Source organism: Mastigoproctus giganteus, chromosome 9, assembly GCF_048544385.1.
Source record: "Mastigoproctus giganteus isolate SK-2022 chromosome 9, ASM4854438v1, whole genome shotgun sequence".
Classification (NCBI taxonomy): Eukaryota; Metazoa; Arthropoda; class Arachnida; order Uropygi; family Thelyphonidae; genus Mastigoproctus; species Mastigoproctus giganteus.
This window is the reverse complement of record NC_143583.1, coordinates 70455403-70482076: the sequence shown is the minus strand read 5'-3', so window position 1 is coordinate 70482076 and position 26674 is coordinate 70455403. Positions and strand designations below refer to the sequence as shown.

Genomic DNA, 26674 nt, shown 5'->3' with positions numbered 1-26674 from the left:
CTGTTGTTGAAGTTGATAGCTTAATTATATTCAAGGAAGGACTGGGCAAATGTTTAGAGGGAATGGTTGTGAAATTGTTTTTTTTTTTTTTTTTTTTTTTGGTAGATGCTACATAAGCTCATACGCTTGCTTTCTTGAATCACATACCTCTACTACTACTGCAACGCCAACGAAACAGGAATTTTTTATAATTTGACACCTGACAATACATTTAAATTCAAAGGGGAAAAATGTTGTGCTGGTGGAAAAAATCAAAGACTTGCTTGCTTGATGGTGCTCGTATGCACATATATGACAGGAACTGATAAAAAAATTTGTTATCGGAAAATCGTTAAAACCACAGTGTTTAAAAAATGTAAGGCAACTTCTTGTGGATTACACTGCAAACAAGAAAGCTTGGATGACTTCGGATATTTTTTCGGCAATATGTAAATGATTGGAATAAAAAAGATCTATTCAAAAAGAAGAAAAATATTTTATTGATAACTGTCCTGCACATCCCCAGATTCAAAATTTGTCCAACATTAAGCTAATGTTTCTGCCCCCCAATGCGACATCAATTTTACAACCAATGGACATAGGTGTAATTAAGAGTTTGAAAGGATTTTATAAAAGATTTCTAGTTCTACATCTGGTCAGTCAAAGAGAACAGAAACCTACCGAGTCTATATCAATATTGTATGCTATAAATTTATTGAATGATGATGCGTGGAACGTTACTTCGACAACCATAACGAATTGCTTCAAAAAATCAAAATTAAATTCAAATGAAATTTCAATTGTAGATGAACAAGATGGAAACGAAGAAAACAACTTACCATTATCCGAAAGGTTGCTATGTAACAACGTTTTAGGTTTTAATAGAGATAACATCGATGAATTTGTACGAGTCGATGACAATTTATTAACTCGTGGTCTTCCTAAAGAAAGTGACATTGTAGATACTGTGCTGAACAAAGATGATAACGACGATGATTGTGATGATGATGTGATTACAATTGAAAGTGAATCAAAATCGGTGCTGACAATCTCACAAGCTCAAGGTGCAATGGACACTGTCAATTTTTTTGAAGGAAATGAGGCAAGTAATGAGACAACGCATTGAGTGTTTTAAGGGGAAACTTAAAAAATATCAAAGTGAAATCTTTGAAAACATCAATTTTAAGATTCATAAATAAAGACTAATAGAAAACATGTTTATTATTAAATAGTATTGTTTTTAATTACAGAGAAATAAATTGTGTTTAGTATTAAGTGTATTGTAGTTTATACAAGCATATTATAATACAAATAATATGTAGGTATATACTTATATTATTTTTTTTCTCTCTATTGTTTCTTTTGTTTTTTGAATCTATCTTTCTATCAAGTTATTGAGAATTTAAAATAATAGGAGGTAGATTTAACTCATCACTGATATGGAGTCCATTGTTTAATGGCCCCAGGGGTTTCACCATCTCTGCTATCACTGATATAGCAAGTAATGGTTACAAGGAAATTTTGTCGGTCCCTTGATGCTCATTATACAAGTTCGACTGTATATCCATATCGACATCACATTCATGACTGTTATATAACAATACATGTAAACCATGCACAGACTATTTAAAGCTGAAAACTCAACTTCAGTGCAATCTGAAAGTTTAGGTTGTAATAAAACTGAATTTTCATATTTCAATAGTTGCATCTATTGTACATTTCTAACAAGGGGCAGTTTACTGAAACTTTACACAATACTTATTTCTTATAAATAAAATATTTCAAAATGATAATCTACAAATTTATTTTTGCAGTATGTATAAGGTCAATTTATTTATTGTTATGAAAGCATAGTTTCAAGGCTCAATTGAACCTCATCATTAGGCCTATTTTTTTCATGTTTTAACTTCCCCTATAGGCCTGATCATGGGGTTCAGTTGAGACACAAAACATCACCAAAGTAAATTTTAAAACATTTAAAATTCTATCACGTGGTGTAGCAGTGTTTTTAATTTCCTTTAAATCGTAGTATTTTTTTGTGTTTATCTGAATTCTCAAGTATGAAGACTAATATGCAACTAATTTTTTAAGATACATGTAATCTGAAGGATCATATTTGGAGAACATATTAATAGTCTTAAAAAGTAAAAATTATAGTAAATAATACAAAGAGAAATACAAAAGCAGCTGCAGTTACCTTAGTAACTAAACCAGATTTACCAAGATGAACAATGGAAACCATGATCAACATAGCTTCAGCCAAAAATGCCTGTGAAAAAAAAAAAAATAATAAAATAAGTAATAATAAATATACATACGTACATATATATAAATAAATAAAAATATGAATGCTTACACAAATGAATAGAAACTGCTGAAAAATGGTGGAAAAAATCCTAATTTGCAACTTTTCCATAATTTTTCAGCAACTGTAGTTTTAACTGATTTTCAAGACAGTACCAAGGCATGTGATTTCACACATATTGTTGCCCTACAGAAACACTTTCCCCCCCCTTTTGTTTCAGAAATTGCTCAGCCTACTGTTCAGTTCAATCTTGTGTTTGCCCTCGGTGACAAGATTTATTTTACAGTATGTTTATCACAACAGGAAGTATGAGTTAAGGCCATTATAACATTCTATATAAGGTTTAATAGTTATTTATGTAATAACTCATTTTTTATCTGTTTTTCTTTGTCCATTGGGCCTGAAAGGTAACAATACATAATAAGCCTAGACCCTAACTGATAAGTGTGTCGGGGGGGGGGGGGAGATACAGGATATTCTGTGACAGGGCTGTCCAAAGGTGGCCCTCCAGCCTAAAATCCTGTAAATCCTAGTGTTTAACATTTGCATAAAAGCCCACTTCATAACTGCATTTGTAAATTCTTTTCCATTATCTGACTGAAGTACTTTACAATAGGTGCCTCTGGATATAATGAATATTTTATCCAGGCAACTTTGCAGGGATAGAAGATATATTCTCCTATGTCCTTGTTTAAAAACTGAACGAGTGAATGAGCCATTCTCATTGCTCCCCTTTATGCGCTATCTGATTAGCACTTTTTCTATTTTTAAACAAGGGTATAGGGAGGATATATTCCCTATCTCCAAAAGATCACTGGGAACAGTGTGAAAAGGGAAACAATAATTACCTGCTTCGTTTACTTTTCTGATTTTTAAACAAGGGCATGAGGACAGTATACCTGCTATCCCCACAAGGTTGAATGTGTTACATAGTCACTATATTTCAAATACAGTAACCATGTTACCAGACAACCTTGTAGGGATAGAAGATATATTCCCCCATGCTCCTTGTTTAAAAATAGGAAAAGTGAGTGAACTACTGATGTGGAACATTTTTTGATATATCCAACTTTCATCAACACTTTAACTGATAAACCTTTATAAAACTTTACAGATAAATCTTAGAACTGACTGTATCAGTGCTGTAAAAGTCTGAATTTCAGGTGTTCATCATAGTGAAATGATAAACTCTAGGCTTTTAGAGTAACACGTGCGCACACATTTTAAAAAGTTGCCACTTTTACATTTATTTCATCCTGCAATTCTGTTGAGGGCTGGGGTATAAGACTCCTACATGGGAATGGTGTTTGTTTGTTGTTTGTTATTTGGTTTTTAGGAGCATTAGCAACTAAGGCCATATTGCTCCGTGAATATGCGGTGGTCATTCCTGACCTTTCCACATCCTCCGTATTTGGTGGTGACGGGCTCAAACCCCAGTCTAATCAAGAAGCGTGTGCTATGCACTGCTGCTCCTTCCCACCTGGCTATGGAGGCGCCTATGGGAATGGTGAGCTGAGTTTTTATACATTATGCCAAGCCTGAGGACAAATAACAATGTTCTCCTATTGGGCAAGAGACAGCCAGGTGATGAAGTGTCAAACATTGATGAAGGTTTGATTCTAAACTACTTTTATGCTGCATTGTTCCCAAATAATCTTTTTTTCCCCCCACTTCTTGTCACTACATTTGGCTGGAATCCAGAGTAGGGATTGTTATTGTGGATCTTCTACATTAAGTTCCTCTTTGATACTATGTTCTTAAAGACATAATAATGTTGGTTGAAAAGTATTCCTTGTTTCCCAGTTAAAGGAGTTGGATTCAAAGAGATTTATGCAAAGTGCCATCTTGAATTTTTCTTCTGTTGTACTGGTCATGTACAACAGAAGAAAAATCAAAAAGCCGTATGTGTCCGTACTGGCAAGCATGGAACACTGGGTCTGCCTTGTCTGACTTCTACAAAGTATCTTTATTGTATGTTCCCTCTGGAGTGTAATCATGGCTGTCAACACCCTCACAGTCAAAAAATGCTAGCAACATTGCCTTTGTTTTGCTCCATGCTTACCATACCTTTTTTGGTCAAGGAGAGGGATTCTTGCATTAGCATGACTGCTGGCTGTTTTATGGATCACACTTGTAAACTCACATTTTATCTCTAGTTATGATACATTTCAAAAATAGTGTCATTAGTTGTACATTCAAAAAAATTCTGAAATAACTTACTGGCAGCATTGATTTCTTATCAGAATTACTTTGATTACACAAAAAATTTTAAAGAAAAAAATTACACAAGAATTTAAAAAAAGCAATGTCTTATATAGAATTGCATGCTTATGCAATTCTATATAAGATAACTGGGAAATGCTTACTTGATAACAGGGAAATCTTTATAAACTTAAAGTTCAATAATTCACATAAAAAATTGAAAAATGCTTACATTCTGTTTTTTTGGTTCATTTACTAAAGTGATATAGCGCAAAGCTAATTTTGTTAAATCCGCTGCTAAAGCTGCCCCAATAAAATAATCACCACTCATCATATAAGAACGAAGAGGTGGTCTTTGATCACCTAGAAAAACCATAATTGTATATTAAGCACCTACTCATGACAACTCATTTTAAATACACAAAACATGTTCAACTAATTACATCACAAGTTTAAGATTTTTTAATGTTAGATGTGGACAGAATTGAGCACACCTTATTTAACAGACAAAAACAAAAAAATTTAATGCAATGAATATTAAATAAAAAATTAGCAAAGAATTTTCTGTATTTTGGTAATCAATATTAAATACACCTTCTTACTATTATCCCTTTCATGTGCAAGTTCTCAGAATACTCGTGGGCTCCAGGTTGTGAACTTCTAATAGTGGCAGTCACTGTGGAATTTCAAATTTTTTGTAAGAACAAATAACTTTGTGCATAAATGCTCTTAAATATTAATTTGTTCCTTCTCTCACTTGACTGCTCAATATCAGAGTGAAATTGCCAAAATTCATATCAGAAATTTAAAATAAATCACAACAAAATTTGAGATAAAAATCGCAAAAAAAAAAAAAATAAATAAATAAAACAGCTCATTGGTATATTTTTATTTTATATCCAAAAAAAAAAAAAAAAAAAAATGCAGTAACCTCCTTTACAATTATGTACATCACTCGATAATGTGGGTAGTCCTGTCAAGTCATCAACCTCTGATCAAAAATCCAAATTATTTAATTTTGGATCTGGTAGCTGAATTTGAAAAGTTGGATAACTGAAGCTAACAGATATGAGCTTTTTTTTTTATAGTTTGCAAATCTGTTTTCTTGCTATAATAAACTGTCTGCAATTACTTGGAAAAACAGATAAGACATAGAAACACCTACTTGAATATTTCTAGACAATTTATACAAAAATATTGCACCACTTTGCTTATTGGAGGCTTCAAGTGGTGGAACCCACGTTTATTCTATAGAGCTAAGGTCCGGTCAACTCTTCCCCATCTCTTCCATCATGCAGTATGACTGATGACTTTTGAGGTAGTAGTAGTAGTAGTAGTGGCATGTGATGCAAGAAAGCAAATGTATGAGCTTATGCAGCATCAGCCAAAAAAAATAAATAAATAAAAAAAAAAAAAAATAAATAAATAAAAAAAAAAAATCACACCATTCCCTCCAAATGCCTGTCCAGTTCCTCCTTAAATTTATTCAACCTATCAACTTCCACAACGACAGATGGAAGTTTGTTCCAGCAATTAACCACCCGCTGGCTAAAGGCAAATTTCCGCACATCTATTCTACATCTGTCTTTTCTTAATTTGAATTTATGCCCCCTTAGGTTCGTAATCTGAACAAGTGGAAGGATCCCATCAGAATTCAGCGTGCTCAACCCATTCAAGGCCTTATATACCTCAATCAGATCACCGCGCAGGTGCCTAGTCTCCAGCCACTGCAATTTGCAGAACTTAAGCCTCTCTTGGTAAGAGGATCCCTTCATTCCCCGCACCAATCTTGTTGCCCTTCTCTGTACACGCTCAAGTAAATCTACATCCTTCCTAAAATGAGGCCTCCAGACCTGTACGCAATACTCAAGGCGTGGCCTGATCATTGCCTTATACAGAGGGATAATCACCTCCTTTTCCCTGCTAGCAAAATTCCTATATATCATTGACAAAACCCCATGACCTGCCCTGGCAGCCTGTCTACATTGCTCAGAGAACATATCTGACTGCACAATTACTCCCAGGTCTTTTTCATTTTCTACCACCTTAAATGTAGTACCACACAGTTGGTACGTTTCTCTGGGGTTACTTCTACCCATATGCAGTACTTTGCATTTGTCAAGGTTAAACTTCAGTTGCCACTTCTTAGGTTATGATGAACATCACGGCGAGATCCAATCTTCCTTACATTTCGAGGGTACAGCTCTAAAACGGTGTTTGCACGCCGGCCACTAGTTAGTACACTGGACCAAACCTATTGGTAACTCTTTAGGAGGCTTCCGGATCAGCAAGTGTATAATCTTGCTACTTCTACTCTGCCAGATAGTGACTGGAGGGAGTCTGAGTAGTGTGTATGTGGGGAGCATTGTCGAGGATCTGGGTGTATTCTTACTAGGGCTTGCAAACTGGTTTTATAAAACCGGTTAAATCGGTTTTCATATTGAGTTGTTAAAACCAAAACCGAGCTTCTAAAACCGGATTCGAATATTTTCTTAGTTAGCCCTCGAATATAGTTTTTTGTTACGCACATTTTCTTTTGTTTTCGTTTGTCTGGATCGTTCAACTGCTTTATGTTTTAAACATGTTTTTTTATTTTATTTTATTTTATGTTTAGGTACGAATCTCATGGGCAAGTGGCCCAAATCTAGGAGGGGTAACTTTTATCTTCCCACCTGTATCATGGCACGATGCAGGTGTACTCATTTACGACTGAGTGAGTCAGAGCGATAACGTAAAAGAAAATGCTCAACATTTCTCCGTTCCATCTTTCTTGTTCGCCGGGCAAGTTATGGAACGGTGCCTTATTGATGGTTACCTACTAGAAACAGATTCGCTGAATATTGCATCAAATTTCAATCGTAGAAAGTTTTTTGCTTCTTTATTCCTATTAAATTTGCGATCAAATGTTCTCCAAAAAGCAGCTTCCCCAAATTTAACTTTTATGTAATTTTGAAAATACAATAGATTTAATTGGGGGAAAAAAATTGCAAGTACATAAATTAAAATTTTCTTTCGTGAAAATTTTGAAACTTGCCTCGTTTAGACTCGTCATTCAGTGCTTGCAGGAGTGACGCATAGTATTGTGCCTTTGTTATCTTCAATATTTTTATTTAAAATATTCGGTGATATAAATTCCTACTAATTAATATTTATTAGTCTTAATATGTCTAACATGAAATCAAATGTATGGAATTATTTTGCTCGAAAAAGCAAAGATGAAGCACAATGTTCGAAATGTCAGAAAATTATGAAGTCGTCTGGAGGATCTACATCATCTTTGATGTTGCATTTAAAGAAAATGCATCAGATTGACATTAAACAAGATAACAGTGAACCTCCCGTAAAAATGGTAAGAACATTAGAAAACTTTATCGTTAAAAAATCTATGGAAGAAGAGATTTCAAAATTAGCTGCTTTAGATGGATTTTCTTTTAATTCAATTGCCAAGAGTGAGTTTATACAATCAAGCCTTCACCTTCAGAGGAATAAATACGATAAATTACCATCAGCCTCAGTGAATGGAATTAAAAATATGGTTCTGAATTATTATAAAACTAAGAAAGAAGAACTCATTCAGCATTTCAAAAATTCATTGGTTTTGGGTGCACGGTATTCATTGACTCTAGACGAATATATGTCTATACAAAATAAAAGGTATACGAATATAAATGTGCATTCAAAAGACACTCATTGGTCGTTAGGTCTTATTGAGATTAATGGTTCACTTGATAGCAGAAGAACTGAGCAAATTGTGAATGGACACTTGAAGGAATTTGGTTTGAACTTGGATGAGGATATTGTTGCCTGCACCACCGATGGAGCAGCAATGATGATTAAGTTTGGCAAGCAAATTACGCCTAATCATCAACATTGTATACATCTGTCAGTTATAGATGTACTTTATGAAAAAGCAATCAATTATGGTACCACAGTCTCTGAGTCTCCCAAAGACAATGAAGAAAATGAAATAATGAAGAAAGTAGTGATGATGAAGAAGTTGAAGAACGACAGCAAGGCATGCTTTATCAAACCAACTTTACCGATGAGCTCATTTATTTCTTCAATCCAGTGGCCAATATTGCACAAACTATTAACAAAGTCAGAAAAATTTGCAAGTTTTTCGAAAATCGCCTACCAAAAATGACATATTACAAAATTTTGTTAAGGCAAAATTTAATGGGAAAGAATATAAACTTATATTAGATTGCAAGACTAGATGGGATAACATATTCTATATGATTGAGAGATTTTTGAAATTGAAAAATTGCATTCCAAATGTTCTATGTGCAGTACTGTCAACTGAAGCTGTGTCTGATGGATGACTGGAAAACACTTGAATTGCTATGTGAAACTTTGCGACCAGTTGAAATGATTCTGAAGGCTATAACCTCAGAAGATACAGACTTACTTAAAGCAGAGTCTTCAACAGAATTTCTGCTTGCTAAGCTTGATACAGCAGAAAACCCATTTGCTTTAAAGTTTCAACAAAGCCTTTTGCAGAGTTACACTGCAAGACGAAATTGCCAAACTGTGGCTTTGCTGAGCTATCTACACAACCCCAAAAAGTTTAGGAAAGAAGATTCAGGTTCAAGAACGTTTGATTTTCCAAGTAAGCAAGTTTTGAAAAAGCATGCTGAAGAGATTTATCAGGAGTCTTAGCATTGAATGAAGAAACTGAAAATAAACGAACTGCTCTTTTAGAAGAAAACAAAGATTCGTCTAGTTCCGATGTTGGAGATACACTCATGTGAGAGTATGATAGTGTAATAAAGAGATTAACTGAAGAGCCTTCAAAATATGAGTGAATTGGAAATCAGCAAAGAATTTAAAATTTTGGAGGCAACTAGCAGTAGAAATGAAAAACTGGAGAAAGTCTATAGAGCACTGCTGACCATTAAACCAACAAGTGTCCAACCTGAGAGTGTTTTCGGTCATTGGTCTCTTTAACACAAAAATAAGGTCAAGTCTATCAGGAAAAATGCTTAATATGCTGTGTTTTTTAAAAGCTAAGCAATAAATAGCAAAGTAATTTCCCCAAGCTGTTTTTTTTCACATTATTTTTATTTATTTATTATTATTATTATTATTATAGGGCTTATTATCTTTTTGTTTACTATACGAGAAGATAGTTTTTATTCAAAGGATTTGAATACAATTTGTAATTTTGTATAATCTCAAGCTGGTTACTTTTTTGGAGCATTTTAATTTTTTTAATTTTTTTTTACTATAAGAGGTGATAGATTTTGTTTAAAAGATTTGATTACGATTTGTACAATCTACCCAAGATAAAATAAATACCTCTGTTATAAGCTTTTAATTATTTTCCCTAAGTCTGAAAAAAATCGGTTTTAAAATCGGTTTTAAGAGTAAACTTCGGTTAAACTCGGTTTTGAAATTTCTCGTTTTTATGCAAGCCCTAATTCTTACCATGTGTACGCCATATCCAAAAATTTCATTACTTCATACAGCATACCCAACCCACCTTTTCTTACTATTGAATACACCATGAATTGTCAAACTAATAGAGTAAGCTTATCTGCGAAAAGACCTAAACCTCCCAAACACTTCCTAGTTCATTTCACAAATATACGTGGTCTCAATTCTAATTTCAATGATGTCCATTTCCACTTGCAGTCTGCCAAATCCTATGTACTTTTTCTGACAGAATCTCAGTTATCAGATAATTCAACTACTGCTCATCTCAGCTGCCCAAATTATTCACTGTATGATTCCTTTCGCCTCAAAGGTGGTACTTGTGCATATGTCTGTTCCAATATTTCCTGTCAGAGAATTGGTAATTTGGAATCTCCTCTGGCTTAAAATCTCTCTACCTAATTGTGTCAAATTCATCTGTTGCCTCTACCATTCTCCCAACTCCACTAATCACTTAGAGCTCTTTGACTTCCTCTCTTTGCAACTTGACTTTCTCCAGTCCAACTTTCCTAACAGTGAGGTAATTTTCTTTGGTGATTTTAATGTTCACAACTCTAGCTGGCTTCCATTTTCTAGTCACACCGACCCAGCTGGTAGAGATGAGGCCTTTGCAATTTCTAATGACCTTGCACAGATTGTTCATTTACCTACAAGAATACCGGACAACCCTAACCACACAGCCAACATGCTTGATCTTTTTCTCACAAACAACCCTTCTAAATACATGGTCAAAGTGAGTGGTCCCTTAGGTACCTCAGATCACAACTTGGTGATTGTCTCTTCTCCAATGGAGCCTTTATCTCATGGCTATTCACAACCTCTTGTTGTTTGGCATTACAAGAATGCAAAATGGGATGACCTGCGAGATTTCTTTTCATCTTTTCCTTGGTTGGATTACTGTTTCAAAACTTCTGATGTCAATGTTTGCTCAGATCGTGTCAGTGAAATTATTCTTCTAGGAATGGAATCCTTTATTCCACACTCCACTTTAAAATCTCGTCCTTTATCTAAACCTTAGTTTTCCAATAAATGTGCTAAGGCTGTTCAAGAGAAGACTGTTGCATATCGCAATTGGCTTGTTTCCAATTCTTTCATTTTCATTGCCTACACCAAAGCTCGCAACAATTGTAAAGCAATTATTAATCAGTCCAAACGAGATTTTGAACAGGTAAGAGTAGAAAACTTGCTTCTTGCCCTAATGGTAGCCGAGCATTCTGGTCTCTTGCCAAAGCTATTGGCCGCAACTTTTGCCCATCTCTGTTCCCACCTCTGTCAAAACCAGATGGTTCTGTTGTCACTTCAGCCAAGGGTAAAGCTAACCTGCTAGAATCCCATTTTTCTTCCAACTCATGTATTAAAGATCTTGGTAAAACACCTCCCACCATTCCCAACATGCTCCATTCAATGCCTCCTGTGGTCTTCCGTCAAAAGGGTGTCAGAAGGATTTTGACGATTTTCGATTTGACGAATCTTTCAATTTTGAAACACCCTGTATCCATGTATTGTACTTCAGGGCATCCACATATTTCAAGGAGCCTACCGATGAAAAAAAATGTATAAGTACATACTCAAAGGGTTAATAGTGTAAATGAATAAAACAAATTTTTTCTGTTCAGTTTGCCTTGTGAGATATATCCCCCCCCCCACATCCATGTCCTTGTACACAGTGTACATAATAAACTAATTGATGTTACCAACCAGTTATCAGTTCCTAAGTATACTAGAGGGTATATATTTATCCATACGGGAACTAATAACATAAAGGAAATATGAACTGAGGATTCCAACACAAAATATATCATTCTATAAAAATGTTGCAAGATACATTAGAATTTCACTGTGTTTGCTATTGAAGGAAAGATTATATGAGCCTTGTTAATTAATTCTAGATTGGAAAGACTTTGGAAGGTTTATTGGGCAAAATCCTTTTGAGCATGTACTGCCTTAGTAAAAGGAATTTTAGCACAGGGTAGTTCAAAAATGCTGACATTTTTGCAATTAAAACTGAACTATTAGTTGAATTTTATTTAAAGTTGATGGTAGTATGCAGTAGTTCAGGAAAATCCACTATAAACCAACAATAAGTCACAGCACTTTACATACTCTCCCATCAAGTAAGCGGCACATTATAGCCTTAGTTGCTAATGCACCAATAAAACCCAACAACAACCCATCAAGGAAGCAAATGGCAGAAGTTGTGCTTTTTTTTTTCCTCACTGAAAAAAGATAAAGCCCTCCAAACTGCAGTGTGCCATTAATCCAGGAAAGTCAAGAAAAGCAGCTCATGAACTTGAAATATCTCAGTTTAAATATCTGTTCAAAGGATGCTTCAATTCGATTTGAAATTGCTCCCATACAAGATTACAGTTGCATCAATTTTCTGAAAATGATAAGCAAAGAACACTTCAATTTGCTGCAGGACAGATGGGAGAAATGCAGTGGTACATCTAGTTTTGAGATGAAAATCATTTATTATTTGGATGGGACTGTAAACAAGCAGGATGTATGGTTTTGGGCAAGAGAGTCCTGCCAGTTTCACAATGAAAGTAGCCATGGAGGAGGTGATAATGTGGGTAGTCCTGCTAAGTCATACTTTTAAATGGATAATACAGATAGCTCTATAAAGTCACGGTTTTAATTGTGAATTAAACAGTTCATCAACAAAAATGTTAACTTACAGCAGTACTTGAATATGCTACTGTAGGTCATGGCAACTCAACTTATCATGGAAACCTAGTGGTCTATGAAAGGTAGTACTACACCACATACAGCTAATGTCATGTTTGATATTTTGCAGTTTTCAGCCCTCATATATTGTTACATACCATTATTCCAATTGTCATAACTGCAGGTATTTTTAGCCCCCTTTGGGCCCAGACCTGAAACAATGTGATTTTACCTTGTGGGATTTCTTGAAAGAGAAGTTGTTCTGAAGAAATCTGCTACATTCACAGAATGATTTGAGGAGAATGAGAGTGACTATCCTACTTCAATGGTCTGCTCAATCAACAGATCTCAACCCACTTGTGCATCTGTGGAATGAAGTAGCATGAGCTGTTCACAGCAGGGACCTGCTGTGAGCAGTTTGCAGAGAATCATGGCTGCTTGAGAACAATGATCATTCGGCTATGTCATGAAATTCACAAAGACATGTTACTGTGTCATTAAAACACTGGTGTATGTCTTCAGGAATTTGTTTATCAAAATGGAAGGCATACTGGATATGTGGTAAAAGCAGAATGTTTTCCAAGCATCTCAAAATAAAAATCCATAATATTTGTAACAACGAATAAATGAAGTTTCTAAAAAACAATGTATCAATATTTTGTCCACCACCACCCTGTAAAAAGATGGAATTCATTTAAACAGAAGAGGAAGGATCTTGCTAATGAAGTTGAATGGAAAGTGAATAGGCACAATAAGAAAAGTGAATAGGTACATTGCTAACAGTTACAGGCCACAGGAAAAGAATTATTTAAGTATCTATAAGAGATTTATCAAATAGCAAAATATAAAAAAAAGATACATTTTGACCCAACTATATAGTAATAAAAAAGTGCTTAAAGAAAAACACATATGAATTTGAGTTTCAGCTCAGCTTATGCTACAGGACTAACTGAGACATGCCTGAAAGTGGACAACTCATTCACAGTAAGCCCACATGGCATTGATTCTGTGTGGTGTGAAATGACTAGTGGTAAAGGAATTGTGACTGTGGGAGCCTGTTACACTGAATATGGCAAAAATCTCATTGGTAACATTGAATGGACAAACAAGTATGAATGCCTTACTATTGGCGATCTTAACTTAATTTTTATAGACTGGAAGTGACAAACAAACAATACACCAACTAGGATTAGTTTTTGAATCAACTGAATGACTTATTTACAGCAGCACAGGAGAGATATAAAATGGACATGGCCCAAATAAATTTCTGTGATCATATACAGGCCTCAATTTCAGGGTGAGGGTAATTAAAGTGGACTTCATAGGATCTATTAACTGGAACAACTATATGTTGGACACAAATGCATTATGACAAATATTTAAAGGAAATATCCTAGATGGGGCAACCACAAACAGAGGTAACACAAAAGATGAAATCCAAAATGGATGATAAGAAAAGTGATAGGAATAACTGAGGTAAAGCAATACATAAAACAGAATTGGGTTTGAATCAACTGGATAACTTATTTATAACACGTGAGAGATAAGTGGGTACTAATAACACTGACCTGGTTCTCATCAGGACCTAAGTTGTTAAAGAGAAATATATAGGATAGTTACAGACTATGACACAACACCAATTCATATGTAAATTATAATATAACAGAACTGATGACGGGTTGAAACAACACAAAAAACTGAGTATAAGTATTATTAGTATCAATAGTGGAAAATGATGCAAAAAAAGTAAGCTTATACACCATTAGAAAAAAATAAAATAAAATAAAATAAATGACAACACTTCCACATTACCTATCTATCCTCTTTAAGAGTTGTTTAGTTCTTCCTTGAATTTGCCTTCAAAGACGAAGGTAAACTTCTGCACTTCTATCCTGCAACCATTCTTCCTTCCTTCCTTCATTTGAATTTATTCTCTCATATTAGTGTAGTGGGGCTTAGAGGGGAACAGGCATTCTGTGTTATCAGACGCTCAGTCTAAAACACTGATGGATCCAATATCTTTCTATTTCAGAAGATTTAGGAGAAGTCCGGTTGGCCTGCCTCTCTAAAATCCACTATACATGAGTGGATTTTAGAGAGGCAGTGTAGAGTGGTTCTCTTCAAGACGCCTGGTCAACGTGAAGAGGAAAAGACCAAACCCTCCAGCACATGACAGTAAGACGAAATAAATGGCATTCAGTCCCCAGCGGCTTTCACTCCCCCTCTTATGGCAGCAAGAGGATCAGAGGGGAAGCAGAGGGTGCTAGGAATCTCTGTGTACAACCAGGGTGCCATGCACGGAAACTGAACTTGGCCTGTTACAATGTAAGATCGCTCATCGGTGAAGACAGGATATTAGTGCTGGAAAAGGAATTAGAAAATGTGAATTGGAATATCACCGGTTTGGCTGAAACAAGACGAAGAAATGAATCACTTATAAGTTTATCAAGTGGAAATCTGCTGTACACCAATGGAAACAGTGAAAGGAGTGAAGGTGGAGGGAGTTGGCTTTCTGGCCCATAGAGATATAAAAAACAACATTTTGGAATTCAAAAGTACATCAGCAAGGGTATCAAGACTACTACTCAGGATTTCTAAGAGGTAAAAGGTTATAATGATTTATGCATCAACATCGAGCCATGATGATGAAGAGGTTGAAGAAACATACACCAAAATTGAGTCTTCTAGATGAACAGAAAACTCACTATACTATCATTGTGGGGGACTTTAATGCTAAGGTTGGAGAGAGACAAAACAGTGCAGAAAGGGGAACTATAGAAAATTTTGGAATTGGTGAAAGAAATGAAAGAGGTGAAAGACTTGTGGAATTTGTAGAATCTCAAGGAATGTCAGTAATGAACACTTTTTTCAAAGAAAGGGTGAACAGAAAGTGGACATGGAAGAGCCCAAATGGATTAATAACTAATGAAATCGACTTCATCCTCACTAACAGAAGATATATTGTGAATGATGTTACTGTCCTGAACAAGGTAAATGTTGGAAGTGATCACAGAATGGTAAGATGCACACTTGATATAGATTTAAGAAAAGAAAGGAAAAAACTGACTCGAGTAAATAATACAAAGGTCTCTGAGATGACTGGAACTTAAGAACAAGTTTGAGCTTCTGCCGACTGCTCAGGACCAAGATATCAACGAGGAACATTACAACATTCTTAAAGTGATAAAGCCCAAGGAACCTATAGGTAAAAAGAAATCCAAGGAAGAAAAAATTAGTCAAGAAACACTTGTCATGATGAACCAAAGACGACAAATGAAGAGAAAGAAAAACACTGACAGGGAGAAAATTGAGTATACTGAGTTATGCAAAGCCATTAGAAAGAGACTCAGAGAGGACATAAGAAAATTTAACACAAGAAAAGTAGAACAAGCATTAAGGGAAAACAAAGCATTTAAATCAGCAGCCATGAGCAGTAATACAGAAAGATAAATGATACTGAAACTGAAGAATAGCAATGGTGTACTTATAAATAGCAGAAGACTACTATAAGGAGTTATACAAGGAGCGAGGGAATGATGCCAGCATTGGGGAAGATGGATCGCAAATTAGTAACACATACGACATACCTGATATACTTCCTGATGAGGTAGAACATGCAATGAAGAAAATGAAGGATCAAAAAGCCCCGGGGGAAGATGAAGTTATTGTGGAGTTGTTAAAAATGGGAGGAAGAGACATGACACAAAAACTGGCAAGACTCTTCACAAAATGTATTAGAACAGGTGTGTGGAATAACGCCTAAGGAGTGGAATAATGCAATCATAGTTTTGCTGCATAAGAAAGGAGATAAATCAGAAATTGGAAATTAGAGACCAATTAGCTTGTTATCCCACATCTACAAGTTGTTCACAAGGGTCATTACTAACAGACTAGAAAGAATACTTGATGAGAATCAACCGGAAGAGCAAGCTGGCTTTAGGACAGGATTCTCAACTATGGATCACCTTCACGTAATGTCACAGCTAATGGAGAAAGCAAATTAATATAAAACACCATTATGCCTGGCATTTGACTCCATACAGCATAAAGCAATGTTTCGGGCACTGGAAAGACAAGGCATAGATACCCCATATATTATGATTGTTTGTTTGTTATTTGGATTTTAGGAGCATTAGCAACTAAGGCCATATTGCTCCGGGTATATGCGGTGGTCATTCCCTGACCTTTCTGCATCCTCCGTATTTGGTGGGCACGGGCTCGAACCCCGGTCTAATCAAGAAGCGTGTGCTATACACTGTTTCTCCTGCCTACTTGGCTACGGAGGCGCCCCCATATATTATGGTTTCGAAGAAAATATATGAGAATGCTACCTCCTTTATTAGACTAGACAAAGACAGTAGCAAATTTAAAATTGAGAAAGGAGTTCGACAAGGAGATACAATATCTCCGAAGTTGTTTACTGCTGCCCTGGAGGAAGCTTTCAGAAGATTAGACTAGTCCAGAAAGGAGTCAATGTGAATGGAGAGTACCTAAACCATTCACAATTTGCAGATGACTTGGTCGTAAGCCATGATCCCAAATAATTAAGAGGAAAATCTTAATCAGTTATGCAGATTTAGTAAGGATTTTGGACTAAAGATGAATATGGCTAAAACGAAAGTGATGATGAACAAGTATGCCACAGAAAGGGATATAATGATTGAAGGAATAGTAATTGAAAAGGAGTCATATACTTATCTGGGACAAGTCATTAGCTGTAATAATGATAAATGGCTGGAAGTCAAGAGAAGAATAAATTCTGGATGGATAGCATTCAGGAAATATAGTAACATGCAGAGGAGCAATATCCCAATTTGTCTGAAACGTAAAATAACGAACCAATACCATGACTCATGGAAGTGAAACGTGGGCACTCACCAAAAGAATGGAAGAGAAGCTGAGAACTACACAGCGAAGAATGGAACAAATTATATTGGGAATCAGACTGTTAGATAATAAGAGAAACACATGGATTAGGCAGCAAACTCAAGTCAAGGACATTCTTATCAAAACTAAAGAACTAAAATGTCTTGGGCAGGACACATAGCTCGAAGACATGATGACAGATGGACTAAGAAAATAACATAATGGTACCCAAGAGGAGATAGAAGAAAACCCTGAAGACAACAACGGAGATGGACAGACGAGATTCATGAGTTTGTGGGTAGTAAATGGATGGATATTGCACAAAACAGAAGGAACTGGAAAGTTGCTGGAGAGGCCTTCATCCTGCAGTCGATTGAAAATGGCTGATGATGATGATAATGATGATTAGTGTAGTCTGTGCAAGAAGCAGGATGCCATCAGCATTGAGCTTACTCAATCCATTGAAAACCTTAAATCCATTTAGAACTCCTCACAGGTGCCTAGTTATCAGACATTGCAAGTTGCAGAACTGGAGCCTTTCCTGGTAACAGCACCTTTTTGCTCTCCTCACAAATATTAGCATTAGCAAAGGCACATGATGCAAGAAAGCAAGCTTATATAGCATTAGCCAAAAAAAAAAAAAACACCCTTATTTCACCCATTCACTCGCTCCAAATGTTTGTCAAGTTCTGCCTTGAATCTATTTAAGCTATCAACTTCTACAATGACAGATGGAAGCTTGTTCCAACAATCAACCACCCGCTGACTAAAGGCAAACTTCCACACAATCCTACAACTATCTTTCCTCAATTTGAATTTATGCCCTCTCAGGTGATTATTCTGAGCAAGAGGAAGAATCCCATCAGCATTGAGCATGCTCAAACCATTTAAGGCTTTATACACCTCAATCAGATCCTCACAGGTGCCTAGTCTCCAGACACTGTAATTTGCAAAATTTATGCCTTTCTTTGTAAGAGCAACCTTTGTTCCATTCACTAATCTTGCTACCCTTCTCTGTACTCATTCCAACAGCTCTACACCCTTCTTAAAATGAGGCCACCAGACTGGTGGCCTCATTTTAAGAAGGGTGTAGAGCTGTACCACCAGACCGTATACAGTACTCAAGGTGTGGCCTGACCATTGCCTTATACAAGGGGATAATCACCTCCTTAACCCTGCTAGAAAAATTCCTGTATATCATTGACACGACACCATGAGCTTCTCTTGCAGACCGCCTGCACTGCTCAGAAAACTTCATATCTGACTGCACAATTACCCCCAGGTCCTTTTCATTCTCTACCACTGTCAGTGTAGTGCCACAGAGTTGATACTCTGTGGGTTACTGCTTTCCATATGTAGTACTTTACATTTGTCAATGTTAAACTTCATTTGCCACCTCTCAGCCCATCTGCTCAACTTTTCTAGATCCTGTTGCGGCAGCATACTGTCATTAGTGTCCTTAACAACCCTGCTAACCTTCGTATCGTCTGCAAACTTGGACATTAAGCCTGATATACCATCATCAATATTATTTATAAAAACAGAAAACAACAATGGACCCAACACTGAACCCTGAGTGACTCCACTAATAACCTTATTCCACAAAGAGCAGTGTCCATTGATTACCACTCTGCCTTCTCCCACTTAACCATCCCTTTATCCAAAGCAGCAATTTGCCTCCAATGCCACACTGCTCCAATTTGTTCAGCAGTCTTCCAGGTGCAACAGTATCAAAAGCCTTTCTAAGATCCAAATATATGATATCAAAATTATTCTTTGCAACTAGTTCCTTTGTGACTACATCATAGTATCCAATCAAACTGGTCAGACAAGATTTCCCCTTAACAAACCCATGCTGTGTTGAGCTATAACTGAAGTCTTGTCTAGATCGGGGGTGGCCAACAAGTCGATTGTGATCTACCAGTCGATTGTGGCTTTAATTTCGGTTGATCACGACAAATTTTAAATATGTATAAAAATAGATTAGTCAAAATCTAAATGTTATTATTATCATGTACCCCACTGCATAAGCTTATTACAAATCCGTTGAACCACATGACCACTCTTGTCATTGCACAGCTGCTAGGCTTATCTAGTGAGAATTCACACAGTTCGTTGTGGAGAGCATAGTGTATGTGTCGAATTCTTATTTAGCTTACTTAATATTAATAACTGGACAGTACTTATATGTTAATTTAATAACCTTTGATTTAAACCGAATACTAAGAAAAAGAGTAAAACGTATCATGTTCCTCAAGTGTGGGAACTAGAATACTTTTTTTGTAATGATAAAAGAAAAATGTTATTTGATTTGCAATGCTTCTGTGGCTATATCCAAAAAAAGGAAATTTAGAAAGGCCCTTCAACGCACTCCATGGTAAATACCAATCGTATTTTCTGAGTTATAGTGACCTTAGAAAAAAATAAATTAAAATAACTTAAATCCAGATTATTCGCACAACAAAATTTCTTTGTGACACCTAATTTACAATCTAAAGTAATTGTAGCATCATTTAAAGTGAGTCATCTTCTTGCAAAAAAAAAATGCAAATCATTTTCTGATGGTCAATTCATCAAAGATGCATTTTTAGAAATAACAGATTTTCTTTTTGAAAATTTTAAGAACAAAAATGAAATTAAAAGTGCTCTTCACGATCTGCAATTATCTTGAAATACTGTGATGCGATGCATCGAAAAAATGAATAAAAATGTGAGCGAACAATTGCGTGCTCATATTACTAATTGTGTGTCCTTTTCTTTACAACTGGATGAATCTACAGACGTCACTGATACAGCTCAAATGCTTGTTTTTATTCATATGGTTTTGATGATTCTGCCACTAGAGAAGAACTGCTGGGTATCAATCATTTCGTTAAAAGAAAGAACTAGAGGTCTTGATATATTTAACGCATTGAAAAATTTTATTGAAAAAAAATTAAATTACCACTATTTAAGCTCGTATTAATAACAACAGATGGAGCTAAAGCAATGACGGGGCATCTTAACGGATTCATCGCATTGTACCAAAAGGATGACGAATTCCCAGATTTAAGTTGCCACCGTATCATTTATCAAAATGTGTTAGCCAGCAAGAGATTAAATACTAAAAGTGTTATGGACATAGCTTTCAAAATCGTGAATTCCAGAGGAGACTTTTCAAATACACCTCAATGAAAATGAACCAGATCTGATATTATACACAGATGTGAAGAGGCTGAGTCAGAGTAAGTTTCTACAGATTTCGAAATTTGCTGAATGAAATTAAAAATTTGTCGATCAAAGGGGAGATGATTATCAGCAGCTACAAGATACGATGTGGTTGTATGATCTGGCTTTTTTGGCAGATTTTACCAGTAAATTAAGTGATGTGAATTTGGAATTACAAGGAAGAAATAAAAATGTGGGTGACATGATTAGTAGTATTTCTGCATATAAATATATCAATTTTTGGCAATGGCTAAGGATCTAAAAGAAAAAAAATTCAATCATTTTGCAAATATGCAAGATCATTTGCAAAAATATCCTGTTTTTGAATTTAATGAGAAATATGTTTCTGAAATTGAGAATGTTGTGGACAATTCTGAAACCATATTCAGTGATTTTAAAACAATTGAAGACATTGTTCAATATACTGTATTTCTTATCCATTTAATGTCGACTTAGATACAAAACAAATTGGAGAGAAAAAAAAAAAAAAAAAAAAAAATCGCTGACATTTTTCACACTGAGAAAATATTACTTGAAAATGCAATTAAAACGTTGCAAAATGATATCTTCCTAAAAGCCAGGTCTTCAGAAAAAGACTTTTGGAAACATGTTTGACGAGAAAAGTACTGTAAAAAATGCAGTGAACTTTTAAATTCCTGTTTTGGTTCCACATATCTATGTGAATCGGCCTTTTTGTATTTGAAACAAAAAAAAAAAGAATCTCTCTACTCTTACAGATTTGCATACAGAAGATTCTTTAGAGTTGGCCTTATCACAGTATATCCCAGATTTTGAAAGCTTGGCAGATGACATGAAGACACAAACTTCACATAAATTAAAATTTTAAATATGTATAAATTTAAAGAATTCTGAATTGTATTTAATTTTAAAATTTATAAACAAAATTTTTCAAAATGTGTTGATTAACCTCTTTAACCATGTGTAATGAAATTCTTGAGATGGTAGATCGCGGCACATTTTGAAGGAAAAAAGTCGATCGCATCGCAAATTAAGTTGGCCACCCCTGGTCTAAATAATCCTGCAATGCTTCTTTAACCAGTGGCTCCATTAATTTCCCTGGAACAGAAGTTAAACTAACAGGTCTGTAATTACCTGTGTCTCCCTTTGATCCTCCTTTGTGGATTGGGGTCACATTTGCACATCTCCAGTCCATGGGCACCTTCCCTGAGTCCAAGGAAGCTCTCATAATTATGGCTAAGGGTTTGCTTATTTCCTTTGTTGCCTCCTTTAATATAACTGGATCGATTCCATCCACCCCAGGTGCCTTTCTTATGTTTATCTTTAAAAATTTCTCCTCCACTTTACTCTCATTTATTACAAGATTATCTATCTTACTGCCAGAGTTTAATATACCTCTGGCATTCCTCTCCCTGAATAACTCCTCATGTGTGAATGTAGATGCAAAATAGTCATTTAATTTGTTAGCTACCTGAACCGGATCATCAACAGTTGAACCATCGATATCAAGTGGACCAATCTGATTCATCCCCTTCCTTCTAGAGTTTCCATAAGTAAAGAACTCTTTGCTGTTTTTCTTTGCATCCTTTGCCAAAGATTTCTCTTAATCTGACTTAGCCTGCCTAATCTCCTTTGTGACTTGAATACAGACCAGCTTATATCTATAATAGGCTTCTGTATCACCTGTTATTTTATATGTATCCCATGCATTTTTCTTCTCTGTCACATATCTAATTAGTACATCTGACATCCATTTAAGCCCAAATCTTGAACAATATTTCTTAGTTGGTATGAAAAGCATAGTAGCTTCCAAGATTAATTCTTTGAATGCTTCCCATTTTGAATTTGCTGTTGGTAACATCATCAGTTGGTCCCACTGTATAGAATTTAAATACTGTCTCAGACCACCATAGTCATCTTTACAAAAGCAAAAACCCTTTCCTTTACCCTTGATGGTAGTTATCTCTAAGTAAATCCCACTTCAGCACACTGTGATCACTGCCATCTAGTGGTTCCTCTTATTTGTTACTCTTCTCTGCATCTTTTCCAACAGAACCACATCCTTCCTAAAATGAGGCTCCCAGACCTGCTTGCAGTATTCAAGATGTGGCAATCACCTCCTTACCCCTTCTGGCAAAATTCCTGTATATCACTGACAAAGACCACATGAGCTATCCTCAGTCTATTTGCACTGCTCAGAGAATGACTGCATGATTACCTTCAGGTCGTTTTCATTTTCCACAGTTTGCATTCTATTCCACAATCACTCCTACTCATATGCAGTACCTTGCAACTGTCAATGTTAAACTTCAACTGCCACTTCTCAGCCCACCTGCTTAATTTTTCCAGATCCTGTTGCAATAGTATACCCTGATTAGTCAATTACATTGTCAAACTTTGTATCATCTGCAAATTTAGACATTAAGCCTGATATGTCTTCAATATTTTTAATAAATATAGAAAACAACAATGAGCCCAGCACTCAGTGTCCATTGATAACCACTCAGCCCTTCATCTTATCCACTCCAACCATCCATTTAACCATAGCTGTAACTTGCCCCTAATAATTTTTTTGTAGCTACATCTTAAGGTGTACCTGTAATAATAAATAAAAAAAATAATTAAAAAAAATAATAATAAAAAAGCCACACACTGCTCCAATTTGTACTGCATTCTTATGTGGAACGGTGTCAAAAACTTTTCTAAAACTAATGTCCACGATTTTCGGACATGTCCAAATTATTTTTTTACATCCAGTTCCTTTGTTACTGCATCACAGTATCCAATCACACTGGACAGACAAGAATGCTCCTTAACAAATCCATGCTGTGATTACTGTGTGACTACATTTCTGTCGAGATAATTCTGAATTACTTCTTTAATCAGTGACTCCATAATTTTTCCTGGAACAGAAGTCAAGCTAACAGGTTTGTAATCAGCCATCTCACCCTTTCAAACACCCCCACTCCATGAATTGGAATACATGACCTTTTTTCCAGTCTATAGGGACTTTCCTGGAATCCAAGGGTGGTCTCACAATTATGGCCAAAGGTTCACTTATCTCTTTTTGCTGCCTCACTTAATTTTATGGATCCCATCCACCCCAGGTGCCTTTTGTAAATTCAGCTTCAACACTTTTTCTTCCACTTTCCTCTCAGCTATTTACAAAATCACTTAGCTCCCTGTTAAAATATGGTATACTTTGATATGCCAATGCTAAAAAATTCCTCATGTATGAATGTAGATGCAAAACATCTATTCAGTTTGTCAGCAACCTTAGAAAAATCAACAGTTTCGTATCCAAGGGACCAATGTGTTCCATTCCTTTCCTTATATTGTTTACATAAGTAAAGGTCTTTGCTGATTTTCTTTGCATTCTTTGCCAGAGACTAATCTGCTATAGCTTGCCTAACCTCCTTTGTGACTTGTTTATATCTACTAGGCCTATGACCCAATACTTTATGTGCATTCCATGTCTCATCCACAAGTCTTATCAGTTCATCTGAAAACATTTAAGTCTATGCCTTGAATAGATGCCTTTGTATAAAAAGCCTAATAGCTTCTACAATTATATCCAAGAATGCTTCCCATTTACACTTTGCTGTTGGTAAAATCATCAGAAGGTCCCACTGCACAGAATTTAAAAACTGACTATCTGATAAGAAATCACTAGTGATGAAAGCTAAAAATGGGGACAAGTAATTCTATCAATATGTTAATACATTTAGTTAATGTACACATTTCAGGCTCAATCAATTTTACCCCCCTTAAATTAATGATTTTTTTTTTTTTTTTTTTTTTTTTTGTGATTAACAGAAGGGAAAAGTAAATATAGTTATCTCCTTATCATTTAATTACTAGGATTATATAGTTGCAATTGCAACTATATAATACTTATTACTCTTATCCCATATACTTTTAAACCTGTTTTCCTTTATATATTTATGTAGGTTTTCATAAATGATGGCACATTCATGAGTCTTACATATTAATACACATGAATGATGCTGGGACTATCTAAAGATAACAATACTGCACTAAACTACATTTAATCTACAAATTTCTGTTATTCCTTTTCTCCCATACAAATTATATGGAAAAAGAAATAATAATTGCTAGATTTCTATTTGTCCGATTTTAATGAAAATTTGAAAGGCTCGACAAATATTTTTAAAAGGTTCAAATGGAAAATTTCATGAAAATCTGTCCAAAGACTCCCTTTGGACAGATTTGGACCTCTCTGTTACATGCAGACAGATAGAGAGGATGAAGACAAGAGGGGTGTGTGTGTGTGTAAACTGTGCTGCCACTTTATTAGGTACACCCCTGCTTGTGCACACAAATGGTCTGTCCCACAACGTTGCAAGTCACATGATCACAGTTGTGGATATAAATGCAGCAAAACAACTTTTTTAGTATCAGTTAAGCATACTAACTGTAGCAAGAATGGGGAAAAGGAGTAGTCTAACAGACTTCGAATGTGGCATGGTAGTAGGTGCAAGATGTTCTGGACAAGGCAGCTCTGAAAAAGCAGTTCTCCTGAACTTTTCACGCACCACATTTTCAAGGGTGTGTTGAGAATGGTGCAACGAACAGAAAACATCCTCTCAAGCACTCCTGTGGAAGAAAATCGCTTGTTGATGAGAGAGGTCAGAGGAAGATGGCTAGAATTGTGCAAGCAAACAGATGGGCCACAATGTCACACATCATGTCAGAATACAACCTTGGTGCACAGAACAAAATATTGCAACGGACCACTAGTTGCACTTTGTTGCAAATGGGCTACAACAGCCGACAGCCACATCGCGTACCTTTGTTATCAATGAAGAACAAGACAGCATGACTCTTGTGGGCACAGCAACACCAGCACTGGACTATTGAGGATTGGAAAACAGTTGCTTGGTCTGATGAGTCGAAGTTCCTGGTGCATCATGTTGATGGAAGGTTCAGAATTTGGTGAAAACAACATGAAGCCATGGACCCATCATGTCTGACAACTACGTGCATGGTGGTGGGGCAGTGTTATGGTGTAGAGAATCTTTTCTTGGCACATGTTGGGTCCATCGATACCCATAGATTCATGTCTGAATGCCGCATCGTACCTAAACATTGTTGCTGACCAAGTACATCTGTTCATGTTGACAGTTTATCCTCAGTCAGATGGTTACTTCCAGAAGGATAATGTGCCGGTGCACAAAGCCCAAATCACTATGGAATGGTTCCAGGAACATGACAATGACTTTTCTTTGCTGCAGTGGCCCCCCCCTCAGTCCACAGATCTCAATCCTATTGAACATCTTTGGGATGAGCTGGAAAGGGCTGTTTGCTGCAGGTCTACAACTCCCTCGAATCTTAAGGAACTGCATGACACTCATGTCTGCATGGTACTCCATTCCTGCACATTTTCAGCATTTTGTTAAATCCATGTCTAGACGAATTCAGGCTGTTTTGAAGGCTAAAGGAGGCTCAACAAGCTACTAGGTAGGTGTACCTAATAAAGTGGCAGCACAGTGTGTGTGTGTGTGTGTGTGTGTGTATACATGGTGTCTCAAAAATATTGGTACAAACGATTAGGGGAGGTAGGTAACATCTAAAGGAATGTGAATTGTATAGGAACCCATAACCGGAAACGTCACCGTAAGTTGGTACTGTTCATCAGTTCGCGAGAGGGAAAATTTCTGGTTTACTCATTCAAGCAGTTGTCGCCGCACGAAGAGCATACATCGATATATGAACTGTGAGCTGGCAGACATGCACCTTGTGTATGGATTAGCAGAGGGCAATGGACGAGACGCTCAATGAATTTATGGAGAATGCTTCCCAGACAGACATGTACCGGACCACTGTTTGTTTGCGCATGTGCATCAAAATTAGTGCGATTATGGGTCACTTAGAGGTAACAGTAGTGTGGGCAGACCACGTTCGACGCGAACTCCCACCATGGAAGAAAGTATGTTGAATGCCGCCCAGAATAATCCTACTACCAGCACAAGTGCCATTGCCTCTGCCTTAGGAGTGTCTCGTTGAAGTGTACAG

The 26674-nt window shown here is 36.1% G+C and overlaps 1 protein-coding gene across 2 annotated transcripts in view; it reads right to left on the bottom strand.

Annotated features, from left to right (window-relative positions):
• Positions 1-26674, bottom strand: part of betaCOP (coatomer subunit beta) — a 234667-nt gene that overhangs the window by 109713 nt on the left and 98280 nt on the right. For both annotated transcript variants that reach the window (XM_090381759.1, XM_090381760.1), the window contains exons 13-14: positions 4719-4849; positions 2177-2248 (exon numbers count right to left, since the gene is read on the bottom strand). In XM_090381759.1, coding sequence (XP_090237885.1) covers positions 2177-2248; positions 4719-4849 — 203 coding nt within the window. The remainder of the gene's footprint in view (positions 1-2176; positions 2249-4718; positions 4850-26674) is intronic.